This window comes from Mesoplodon densirostris, chromosome 3 (genome assembly GCF_025265405.1).
Source record: "Mesoplodon densirostris isolate mMesDen1 chromosome 3, mMesDen1 primary haplotype, whole genome shotgun sequence".
In the NCBI taxonomy this organism is placed as follows: Eukaryota; Metazoa; Chordata; class Mammalia; order Artiodactyla; family Ziphiidae; genus Mesoplodon; species Mesoplodon densirostris.
The window spans coordinates 27,003,258-27,016,351 of NC_082663.1; the positions used below are offsets into that span (position 1 = coordinate 27,003,258).

Below are 13,094 nucleotides of genomic sequence, written 5' to 3' on the forward strand. Positions count from 1 at the left end.
TTGTATGTGTTCATTTATATCAAGTTTGAAAATAGGCAGAAGTGATCTGTGGTGTTAGAAGCTGGGATAATGGTTACCCTTGGGTGAGGGGGTTAGTGGCACAAAAGGGGATTTGGGGATCTGGTAATATTCTGTGTCTTAGCCTGGATGTTGGTTATTGGCATATTCATTTTGTGAAGTTTCATGGAACTGTATGTACACTTAATGATTTCTGCCCATTTCTGTAAGTTGTTATACTTTAACTAAAAGTTTGTTTCAATAGTCATTGCTATACATGGAAAAAGGCATCCCCCAATCATGGAACTATACCAACCACAAAGTGATATTCCTCCAGCACTAAGAAGTCATCTGCTGATAGCATTCTCACTATTGTTTATTGCCTTATCAACCACAGCTACATCTTACTTGGATGAAACATATACATTGCCCTTTTTGAAGCTGTTCACTTCAAAATCGAGCACTTTCTTCAGAGTCTGGCATTATGGCCTCAGCACGCACCAAGCTTATGCAGAGCTTGATGGTTGAGTGCAGTGAGCTGGGTGCTTTGAAAGTATTGAAGTATTGGACACCAGGCCGTCTGAGCAACCATGAATGTGGGTGGAAATTAACAAGTTCATACCTATGCATGCTCTTAAGATTCTCTTCATTCTATATCAAGTCATGTTTTCTCCTCTGTTTTTTCAAGGGGGCGTGCACCGTCTAGAGTCTGTTGAAGAATATAATGAGCTGATGCTGAGAAATGGGGACCCCCGGGCCAGGATGTTGGAGGTCTCCCGAGATGGCCGGAAGCACTCTCTCCCCCAGCTCCTGGACTCGACGGGCACGGCACAGGTAGCGCAGCACCGTGGAGCCCCTGGCTTTCTTATCCAGTCACAGTTACTTGGTTAGGGATGGAAGAGCATGTTTCCAGCCCTAGGTCTCCAGGTTTTCTTTTATTCTCTCCGAGACAAGCAGGAGCTTCCGTGCTCTGAAGACCTGTCCATCTATGAGGGACAGGGGTATTCAGGACTAGAGATTTAGTATAGTCAGTGAGATCTATCCGGGGAGGCTAGAAGGAAGTAGTCAGCCTAATATTTGAAAATAGAAGAGAAGAAAAAAAACCTTGATCCTCTTTCTACTGTGTGTTTTGGAAACAAGAGCTGCTTTCAATGCCAGGAGACAATGGCGTGTCACGGTCTGTGGTGAGAACCACCATCTCTTGTTTAGTGGGTGTGTCATGTGTCAGCATCGCCTGCTGGGTGGGTGGGTGCGGGGACGTGTGAGGGACGGAGGCGGTTGGGTGTGCCTACGCTGTGCCTGGGATCCTACCTGGTATACAGTCATGGCTCAAACAGCCAAGGTCAGAAGAGGCTGCCGAGAGGGGTGAGGAAGGTGGGAATGTTAATATTCCAGGGCCCATCCCCACCAGAGCTCGGGGCTCCACAACCCTGCTCAGGGTCTCCTCCTCCATTCCATCATCCTCAACCCAGTAGAAACTGGGTAGACGTCTCATAACCAAGTTGGAGGCAGGCTCAGTCTCTGGGGAACTTGTGGAGTGTCTTTGAGTCCTGGCACCATCAGCCAGAGCGCTCAAGAGGAGTCATTGGCATCTTGTCCCCAGGCCTGCAGTGAAGTAGAGATGGAGGGAGGAGGGTGTATCAGTGGTGACACCTGTCAGTGCGTGGAGACTCAGGTAGTTCGAACAGTCCTACAAGACCTGGCTCAGGGCATCTGGCTTGGGCCCTTGCTTTTTGTGCCTCACCTTTTTACAGGTAGGACAACTGAATCTCAAAGAGGTTGAGTATTTGGCTCCAAGCGATGCACCAGAATCCCTGTGCAGGGAGTTTTGCTTGACCAATAAAATTAAAAAGTGCCCGTGTTGCAGAGGCAGCTGCTGATTAGGCTGTCTTGTGTGGAATCCCCCCAGTGGCAACTTGAATTGGGGCACCAAGCAAAAGCAGAGCAAAAAACTTGCATAGGGCCTGGTTAGAACTCCTCCAGACCCGTGCCTGGAGACAAGTCTGTGGCCTGTGCAGAATGATCCAATTGGATCAACAGAGGCAGGGGGAGATCAAGAAGTCATAGGAGAGCCGCGTTTCAGACGATTTGAGTTAGTGAGGAAGGTGAGAGCGGATCTGCTGCCATCATGGCCAAGGATGTCCAGCATTGAGGTGCTGATTTCCTAACTGACCCGCTGAGGAAACCTGACCGTATTTATAGCCCAGGAATACCTATTTCTTCTAACCAGGCTTCTAGGAGCCAGGAAGTACAGGCTAGTGAAGATTTTAAAGAAGAAACTTTTTTTTTTTCCTCTTCAAGTTGTTCTTTCCCTTGTGTTCTCTTCTTATTTTCTGCCTTTTTTTTCTCCCAAGATTCACCTTCCTTTCTTCCTTCCCCCCTCCCTCCTTTCTTTTCTTTCTTTTTCTTTCTCTCTTTCTTTTTCTTTCCTTCTTTCTTTCTTTCTTTCTTCTTTCTTTCTCTCTCTCTTTCTTTCTCTCTTTCTCTCTTTCTCCCTTTCTCTCTTTCTCTCTTTCTTTCTTTTTCGTTCTTTCTTTCTTCTCTCCCTCCACTAAAAAGTATTGTCTAGAATAGAGCTATCCAGTAAAGCTTTCTGCAGTGATGGAAATGTTTTATCTCTGTACTGCCCAATATGGTAGCCACGTGTGTCTTTTAAGCACATGAAAAGTGGCTAGTGAGACTGAGGAGTGCATTTTTAATTTTAATTCATCTTAATTTAAATATAGATAGCCACAGGTGGCTAGTGGCTGCCATATTGGACAACAGAGGTCTAAAAATGTAGTGGGACCCCTGAAACTCTCCAAGAGAAGAGTGAAGCATGCTGGCCTCTGGTTCCCAAAGGGGAGATGGAATGAGGTGCTGCTGGAGGTTGGTGATCAGAGAAAGAGTTCCCTATGAGTCTGCACATGAACCTCTGTATTTGAGAGCTATGTCTGGCTATTCCCATGACAGTTTCGGTAAAAGGGTGGTAACCTGGCCAAGCCAATGTCATTTTTTTAATGAATCAGAGTCTGGGAGGCCAACATGGCTGACAGATAATTTTGTAAAACAGCAAAATACAATTGTTCTAAGTTGCCAAGAATACGAAAATATCATTAGCAGATATCTGATTTCTAACTTTGAATGTAGAATATGCTAATTAAGGATAAACTATTTTCTAGTGTCTCTTTTCTCATATTAAACATGAAATGATTTTTTAGCATTTTTTGTTTATGCTAGAATATTTGTGTTATTTAAGCAATTTATTATTCTAAGAAGAATAGCGGGGCTTCCCTGGTGGCGCAGTGGTTAAGAATCCACCTGCCAATACAGGGGACACGGGTTCAAGCCCTGGTCCGGGAAGATCCCACGTACCGCAGAGCAACTAAACCCGTGCACCACAACTACTGAGCCTGCACTCTAGAGCCCACGAGCCACAACTACTGAACCCACATGCCACAACTACTGAAGCCTGCGTGCCTAGAGCCCATGCTCCTCAACAAGAGAAGCCGCCGCAATGAGAAGCCTGTGCACCTCAACGAAGAGTATTAGCCCCTGCTCGCCACAACTAGAGAAAGCCTGCACGCAGCAATGAAGACCCAATGCAGCCAAAAATAAATAAATAAATAAATAAAAGAATAGCAAGGAGCTAGATTGTTGCAATGCTTTAGCAAGGAATTCGTTCAGTCTCTTGTTATAAATAGTGCACCCTGCTTACACACATGGATATGGTGGGTGATGGACAGGAAAAAGAGATGGAGATTTTGAGCTGCTGTGTGCCAGGAAGGGGAAGTGTGGCTTGTGGGAAAGTATTTTATTTTCCAAATGTGAGGGATTAGAACTAAAGCTGCTGCAGTCTCTTGTCTGGGTTTGCGGTTTGGGTTTTATAAGAAATGAGGGCTTGCTGAGTTTTGAGTGAGTGAATTAAGCTTAAAATGGTGAGATACTTTCTAACCATGATTGTGAACTTGGGGTGGCGCGAGGGTGACTTCCAAGGGAGAACCCGACCAGAGGATGGTCATTCTGTATCTCCGAGGCCTCTCGGTTTCCGGTTCCTAACTCCAATCCAGAAAGCGAGAAGTAGGATCTGTGGAGTAGGGTCAAGGAAAGAGCGGCCCCAGGTGGTTGCCAAGCAGTTTTTTATGTGGGGGGAAGAAAGCATGACAGCCAGTCACAGTTGGGGCTGTTCCTTCAGTGTTCTTTATAATAAACTTTATTTAAGCCACTGGACCAGATATGGACCAGAGGGCAATGGCTGTCTAACACAAAAGACAACTGCAAGGTTTTCCAAATCTGAGTATATTTTTATGCCAGAGACCACAGCAGGATGAGTGAGACTACCTCTGACCTCATGTGCCGACTTCTAGGAATACCACATTGTGAAGAAGTCCACTCGCTCGCTGAGCACTACTCAGGTGGAATCTCCTTGGAGACTCATTCGGCCTTCGGTCATCTCTATCATTGGCCTGTACAAAGAAAAGGGCAAGGTGAGCTCCTTTCTGTACATTGTTTTGCTCTCCAGGTAAATGTTAGCATATATGTTTTAAATGGTTACTTTTTAGTGTTGTTTTTACATGAAATAAAAAGTAAAAGGTATAAAGGAGAATAGATTAAGTGGTCTTTGGGTGGATTTGATTGGATTCCCCAACATCCTTTCCTGTGGGCCTCCAAGTGACATCATACCATATTTGCCCTTATGATTTCTGGAGTCAGCACCTGGCCGCTAGGGCACAGTCAAGGATGGGGTAAATGCCCCAACTTTTACCACGATTGAAAGAAAGTCAGACCCTGCAGCTTCAGAGAATCATCCCAGTTATCCTTTTGAATGAATTTCATGACCTTGCCATTATTATAAGAGGAATAGTATAAATAATTTGATATTATACAAATATCAAAATAACCATTTTGATATTATAGAAAAACAAAAGAAAAAAACAAATATGGCACCTGCACAGTGTGAAATGACTCTCATGAGCTATTAGTTGATACATGTGAAATTGACATCTTTGGAGATCAAAGATGGTCAAATCTAGGCAATTTCATATGTTTACCTAAAACTTTCACCCTTTCATGTAATGCATAGCTAGCGCAATGCAAATGGATCTGAGGAGGGAAATGGTGAAGGGAATGCAAAGTTGACTTTACAGCTAGTTAGCTTAACTCTGAGCCTGTTTGGGAAGGACACCTCAGTTAAATACTACAATGAGAAGGGTGCCCTCAGTGAAATACTGCAATGGGAAAGGATGCCCTTAGTTAAATACTGCACTGACAACCTGGACCCCCACCTCCTTTGCGTGTAGGGCCTCGGCTTTAGCATTGCTGGAGGTCGAGACTGCATTCGAGGACAGATGGGGATTTTTGTCAAGACCATTTTCCCAAATGGATCAGCTGCAGAGGATGGAAGACTTAAAGAAGGTAGGAGAAGGCCTCTTGGTGGTCCCCAGTGCCAGTGAGCTTTGATTCCAGGAGAATCTGCCTCCTTGCAGGATGTGAAGCAAATGGCACAGCAGCTCAGTCTGTGGGCTTGGTAGTGGGGTAGACCTGGGCTGAATCCAGCACTTACTACATCATGACCTTGGACAATTGATAGAACCTGAGCTTCACTTTCCTCTGTTGTAAACTTGGGATATTAATACGTACCTTGAGGAGTTGTTGTCAGGATTAAATGAGACATTATGTGAGAAGTGGCTTGATATTTTTATTTGGGTCTTTAAATGTCTGTCTCGTCCCCTGGGTCTTTGATTGTGTTCCTTGCCTTGAAAATTCCTGAGAGTTTGCAGTGCATTCTTGCTTCGGGGCTGGAGTACAGAAACATCTTTTACATGCTCCATATCACCTACCATTTTGCACACATGTAAACATGCTAGACAAGCACTTTTTTGCTCCCAGCTTTATTGAGATATAATTGATAACTGCGTATATTGAAGGTGTACAACACAATTTGACACACATATCTTGCAAAATGATTGCCAGACAAGGTTAGTGAACACCTCCATCACCTCATATAATGACCTTTTGTGTGCTTGTGTGGTGAGAACATTTAACATCTACTCTCTTAGCAATTTTCAAGTATATAACAGTCTTGTTAACTGTAGGCCCCATGCTGTACCTTAGATCCCCAGAACTTGTTCATGAATCCTGATTTTTCTCCTATTCCATACTTCCTCATGGAATGATTGAATCGCACTATTTCTAGTTACCTTCAAAAATGCTGTGACTGTTCAGTTCAATTGGTCCAAAGATAGGTGCTGTTGTGTTTAACCAGCTTATTTTCTTAAAACTGATTAAGAGTGAATTGGAGCCTCCTTTTTTGTAGGTAGAGCAATCCCAGAAGCCTGTGTGCTAATGATAATCCGTGACCGGGCTTAATTTTTTTTAAATTAATTTATTATTTTTGGCTGCATTGGGTCTTTGTTGCTGCTTGTGGGCTTTCTCTAGTCGCGGTGAGCAGGGGCTACTCTTTGTTGGGGTGTGTGGGCTTCTCATTGTGGTGGCTTCTCTTGTGGAGCACAGGCTCTAGGTGCGTGGCTTCAGTAGTTGTGGCACGTGGGCTCAGTAGTTGTGGCTCACAGGCTCTAGAGCACAGGCTCAGTAGTTGTGGCGCACGGGCTTTGTTGCTGTGTGGCATGCGGGATCTTCCCGGACCAGGGATCGAACCCATGTCCCCTGCATTGGCAGGCGGATTCTTAACCACTGCACCACCAGGGAAGCCCAGGCTTAATATTTTGATGGCAGAATATTTATTTCTGTCTCAGAGGAAGGGTTAAGTCCCAGGTGGTGTTTGTGTCTAGTTTCACAACAATGTAAAATTTTAGCCAAGCATTTTTATAATGCATGTGCCATGTGTTCACTTGATTGAAATTCATCCTGCAATGCCAATAGAATGGAACAAAGTGGAGGGGAAAAAAAATCGATAGGAGAGGTTAACAGCACTTACTTCTCCTAAATACTGTATTTTCATATGTATTCACTTACAATAAATAGAAGTCATCAGAATGGATTTTCAACCTGTTGGATGATCTGTCTTTTAAGTAATCTTGCAAAGATTTTTAAGAGCATGAGCCATTATGTTAATGTTTCTACCCTTTTCCCAGGTGGAAACAAACCAAAAACCTCGCCTAGTTGAGTAATCGGTTATACCAGGTGATTTTTAAACAGATTATTTCACTTATTTTACAACTTCTGTAATTGCATTAAAGAGAAGGCACATAACAAATGGGTGGGGTACTGCTACCTTTTTAAACTCATGTACAGGATTCCTTTAATGGAATACCCCACGTGCTCCTGGGATTGGCTGTTCATGAGAGGAGAAAATGTGTGTTCTTAGGCTGCTTTGTACTTTGTTGTAAGTAAAGGGAGTTCCTCTTCTGTACCATACTGCTGTGCAAGGTTCATCTATTCTTCTCTCTTGCACATCTGTGCAGTGTTTTTGATGAACTGCTATTCCCAAAAACAGACCATGTCACAAGAGTACAAAACCGGAAACTAGCTCTGTTAAGTCAACAGGATGTCCAAGTTCTTTTATGTTCCCAGCAGACACTGTCAACAACTTGAAAAATGACCTGAGCCTTCTTGGAGTTGAAGATGAGTCCAGGATAGTTTGAGGGAGAAGAGAGAAAGAGAATGAGAGAGAGAGAAAGCAATTTGATATTAGTCTACAGTAATCTCTTAGATAGAAGCGTAATGACTGAGCCAGCTTAATGACTGAGAACCTTGAACACCATCAGTAAGACCAGGCATCTAGACTATGGGGCTGAATGTAGACGTGGGGCTGCCACTCCTAAATAATATCTCACAAGTTTTTTTGTCTCTATCATTTAAACCATTTTTCACACGCCATGTCTTTCTGCAAATATAGGCAAGCCTTCTCATGTGTTATGTGTGTTTGTGCTTCACAGCCAGTGGGTTTAAGTTGTAAAACAAAAATTATAAGAAAAGACTAGGAATTCAGTTTTTGTAGTTTGATCTCTAAATGTAGAACATCTATTATCAGACTTGGCAGTGACTAAAGAATAAGATCTTGATGCTTCCCACAGTTGTTTTAGTTAAAGATGGAAATATAGAATTACTGCAAAAGAATATGCATTGTCATTTATTGTCCCATTTTGTGACATTCCTTGGAGCTAAGCTAATGAAAATAGATTGGAACAATAAAATTCATCTTATAGAGTTGTAAATCAGGGACCATATGGTATCTTATTCTAGTACTGACCAAGCAGATTCCAGTAAACAAAAACTTGACGTTAATGTCATTCTCAAACTTGTCACTAGGGGATGAAATCCTAGATGTAAATGGAATACCAATCAAGGGCCTGACATTTCAAGAAGCCATTCATACCTTTAAGGTAACGACATTCTTATTAACCGCCTTTGTCTTCTTCTTTGTTTCTCTTTATTTCCTTCTGGTTTGGGTTTGGTGATTTTTTTTTTTTTCACCCTTTGATAAAAGAACAGCCTGAATGTTTTAGCCCTTCTTTCTTCTTGTTTTTTCAGCAAATCCGGAGTGGATTATTTGTCTTAACAGTACGCACCAAGTTACTGAGCCCGAGCCTCACACCCTGCTCCACACCCACACACATGAGCAGATCCAGCTCCCCAAACTTCAACACCAGTGGGGGAACCTCAGCGGTGGGTGCGGATGAAGGCAGTTCTTCGTCCCTGGGACGAAAGGCCCCGGGGCCAAAGGACAGAATTGTTATGGAAGTAACCCTCAACAAAGGTGATACCAGCTCTTCCTCACTTTTGTTACATTCTCTCAAATAATGATTTGTAATCTGTTCTTAGGTTAATTTTTTATATTTTTTTTTCTATGAATGACTCCTTTGAAACACGCTGCTACCAACAACATATGTTATTCTCTAAATGGGCAGTGGGATCAAACGTAGAGATTTTAGTCATTTTACTAAAGTGAAGGGAAGTTACCAGTAGCACAATTTTTTAAGCTCTCTCCAGATGAATCATGGTGTGTCAGAGACTCATGTGAAAAACATCACTGACTAGGTTAATTCTAGGGCTAATAAAACATTTTTTTTTCTTTTTTTTGCGGTACGTGGGCCTCTCACTGCTGTGGCCTCCCCCGTTGCGGAGCACAGGCTCCAGACGCGCAGGCTCAGCGGCCATGGCTCACGGGCCCAGTCGCTCCGTGGCGTGTGGGATCTTCCCGGACTGGGGACAAACCCGTGTCCCCTGAATCGGCAGGCAGACTCTCAACCACTGCGCCTCCAGGGAAGCCCCTAAAACATTTTAAAGAATGAAGAATATAGTCAAGAATACAGTGAACACCAGTAACTGAAAGTCCTGGGTGACACGAAATGTTACCACTTTTAATCTTTGTCTCCTTTTCCTCCACACCAGCTATAGAAATATGGTGAGCAATTAAATAACCAAGAGATTAGTTGCTAAAAAGAGAGGCGAAAGAAAACCTAAAGTTGTGTATCCAGAATAGAAAATATTACTTGGACTCTGCCTATTTCCAAAAACAGCTTCGAGGAGGCTCTTTAGACTAAGAAGAGGATGGATCATGGCTTGAGTAATTCACAGTCCATAGTTAGCCCCTGGTTCTGCCATGGACTCATTAACAGAATATGGCCCTATTGACAAGGAAAAGCAAAATTTGTATTCTGAGTCTGGTCCAAAAATAAAATGGGTATTGGTCAACATATACATTAATGCCGTTTCAAATCACTTAATACTGCTTTTCAGTTTTTGTTGTTGTTGTTGTTTTTAATTTTGTTTTCTTTCAATGATGTCTCCCACAGAGCCCAGAGTTGGATTAGGCATTGGTGCCTGCTGCCTGGCCCTAGAAAACAGCCCTCCGGGCATCTACATTCACAGCCTTGCCCCTGGATCAGTGGCCAAGATGGAGAGCAATCTGAGGTTGGTTGTAAACCTGAAAGTTTAGAGTTCTGGTGTGTTTGTGAATATGCGAATACATACATACATAAGATACCTGCTCTATTACATTCCCCTGTGGGATTCTAAATGTTTGTATTATTTGCAGTCATATAGCCAGGATTACAATCAAAAACATCTCCAAAGATGAAAAGATAATATAAATGAAATTTGGTTGAATTCAAGAACTCCAGGTCTTGGCTTTCCCTACCAATTTTATTCTGTTTGGACTCAGAAGTTCAGTCTCAGAAACCTGACACAATACCACTCTATATAGATATCTATGATTATCCAAATATTTTCTTTCACTTTTATATTCATTTATGTAAAATTCATATGAGATACTGGGAACTTCTCAAAATGGTTCAGAATCACTGGATACAAGAGAGTCCTGAAATCATGCCCTTGAACATGAGGCCTTTATTATTAAGTACAATCTCCTGAACCTTTCCTGTTGTTTTATTCCTTTTTAAGAGGTGAAGTCTAGATGCTTACTGTCTGAAATCACCACGTGTCTGATTTCTCAGTTTGGCTAGTTGAGTTGTAGATTGGGTATTCTGTTTATACAAGAGAGGTTTAGGTATTCTATTATATAGTAATTGCAGTGGGTCTGTGCCCACCTAAACTTCACAAGAATGTACACGTATTGCACAAAGCACTCTGAGCAGACAGTATCGTCTTTCTCGCCTCGAAGTTTCTAAGTCCTTGAGCAGTTGAGGCATTGTCAAAATGACATTCCTTGAGGTTGCCATTTTGGGGTGCTGTTAATAGATTATATTATGTTTTTAGTTAATCATCAGAGTGAATTTCCATACCGAAAAAAATTTAGCAAATCATCCAAAGTACATTAAAGAAAATATACTTTTAGAACCCAAGGAAAAAAAATCCTTTAATGACATCCCAAGATGATGTTTCTTTCTTGAATGGTTCCATATGTCTGGAGCCTGCCAAATGAACATTCTTCAAACCCCACATAAAGAGTCTTTGTTCTCTCGTACTGAGTTCTCTCCCTATAATTTCAAGTCAAAATGGGCATCTTGTCCCCAATTTCTCATTTGTTCAAATTTGAAACGTTTTTACAAATTCTTGGGTAACCTTTGAGCTTCAGATATTTCCTTCTTAAATTATATTACAATAATCATTGCAAGATGGTAGGGAAAAAGAAACTGATGGTGGTCGAGGGACTGTCACTGGATGATCAAAAGGTAGACAGACCTGAGATCAACAGTGTGTGACATCTGGGTAACCTCTCTGAGCCTGTGGCTTTATCTATGTAATGGGAATAATAATACCTATTCAAAGCATTGTTGTAAATCTCTCTGTATAGTGCCTGGCATATACTATGTGTTCAAGAAATGGTAGCCTTCATTATTATTATCAACTTTATTTAACTTTACTACTTCTGAAAATGCAGATAGATATGCATAATGGCCTTTGTCAGTTTAAAACCTAATGTGTTTATGACTGTGTTGCTTTTTTATACGTATGCAAAGATGAAAGGATGTCATTTGCTTTGTTAAAGTATTCAGAAAAGATTTCATATTATAAACCTCTCCCAGAAGGAAATCTTGTAAAAAGCTAATGTTACCGCAGAGAGCTGATCATGTTGCCTCCCTAGCCGCGGAGATCAAATCCTGGAAGTGAACTCCGTCAACGTCCGCCATGCTGCTTTGAGCAAAGTCCACGCCATCTTGAGCAAATGCCCCCCAGGACCCGTTCGCCTGGTCATCGGCCGGCACCCTAATCCAAAGGTGAAGTATTTCATACTCTCCTGAGTATGGGAAGACAGCTATTTGTCCAGTAGCAATGACACACATGTTCCTATGCCTACTCTTTGATGAGACAGTTCACCCAGCTGGGGATGGGAATCAGCCTGTGGCCACACAGTGACCAAGGTAACTGAGACACATGGGAAGTGAATCATTGATCTGGACTTCTTCGTCTCCACACTCAGAAAAGTTTATTAGAAAATGTTGACAATATGATTGGTGAATTTAAAATTTGTGGAAGGTAGGAGTGCTAGGTTCTGAGTAACCCCCAGCTGATTGTTCAATTTCTGGTGAGATGCTTAACCTCTTTGGGTTTCTGCATCCAGAAAATCTGAGAGCAGTAAACTAGGTGATCTGTCCAGGCCATCCTTGACCTGAGCAAAATACTCCGGTGTAATTAAGGCTTAAGAACCCACTGATTTTCTTTCAGCATCAATATCACATAGTTGGCCCATACTAACTTGCAGATAATCATAGCCCCCGTATCATTGGCCTCTGCTATTGACTTGGTTGTATCTCTTCTACTTATGCGATTGCTTTTAATTTTTTAAGCTAACCACAGGACACTTTAGCAAGTTCAACTCAACCCACTTCGAGCACTCATTTTTGGTGTTTTTGAGCACTCCAGGTAAAAATCTTTTAAAATTAGCCTGTCTCTAACATGGTAATCAGGTTGTACTTTACAAAATTTGACCTTTCAACAACTCAAAATGCTTATTAAGACCATTAGCTTTTCCCATGCCCATCATGTGGCCACCCCTTTTGTATTATTTGTAGTATTATTTGATTACATCCTAAATATGGTCCCAGGCTGCTGTACTGGATGGACTCTTATGCCATTTTAAGAGTAAGACGTCTGTGCCAGGAGACCTGCTAGGTCCTCCCATGGGCCACATCGGAGATTTCTTTAGTGCATTAACTTTATGGGGTCATTTTCACTGTCTCGGTGGTGTTCATTTGTTGTCCAGTTTCCCCTGTACAAATAAGCGCTATCTAGCTATGACTCCAGGCCTTGATTTGGGAAGGTGATGTCAACCACAGTACTTGAACAACGATTGCCATCAGACTGATTCAAACTCAACCCCACTACTTTCTTTCCCCCAGATCGTTTTCTCTTGTCGACGAGCATTCTTTAAAGTGTCTTACATTAAAAACGGCTTGAATAAGTATCATTAATAGAAAATCAAGTCCTGCTTCCTCCACCTTTTTCCATTTTTTCTACTTGGCACTCCCCATTTTTCTCCTTTCTGTTCTATAGTCCTGACTTTCCCTTAGAATCTGTTCTACTTTGTCCCCGTGAGTCTCTCTGGGTCACTTTTAACACCACTTTGCCTCATAGTCTCAGCTCCTCCCTCCGGGGTCCCCCCTTGGATTCCACTATCCACGTGACCACTCCTCTCACCTTAGGAAGCAGCCCAACAAGCTGTGGCTGACCCAGCACATCCCTCAGTAACATAG

At 42.4% G+C, this 13,094-nt stretch overlaps 1 protein-coding gene across 1 annotated transcript in view; it reads left to right on the plus strand.

Moving 5' to 3' along the window:
* PDZD2 (PDZ domain containing 2) overlaps positions 1-13,094 on the plus strand; it is a 243,996-nt gene that overhangs the window by 197,824 nt on the left and 33,078 nt on the right. Inside the window, exons 7-13 of the mRNA XM_060091616.1 lie at positions 686-831; positions 4,344-4,463; positions 5,277-5,391; positions 8,248-8,321; positions 8,470-8,695; positions 9,735-9,852; positions 11,486-11,618. Coding sequence (XP_059947599.1) covers positions 686-831; positions 4,344-4,463; positions 5,277-5,391; positions 8,248-8,321; positions 8,470-8,695; positions 9,735-9,852; positions 11,486-11,618 — 932 coding nt within the window. The remainder of the gene's footprint in view (positions 1-685; positions 832-4,343; positions 4,464-5,276; positions 5,392-8,247; positions 8,322-8,469; positions 8,696-9,734; positions 9,853-11,485; positions 11,619-13,094) is intronic.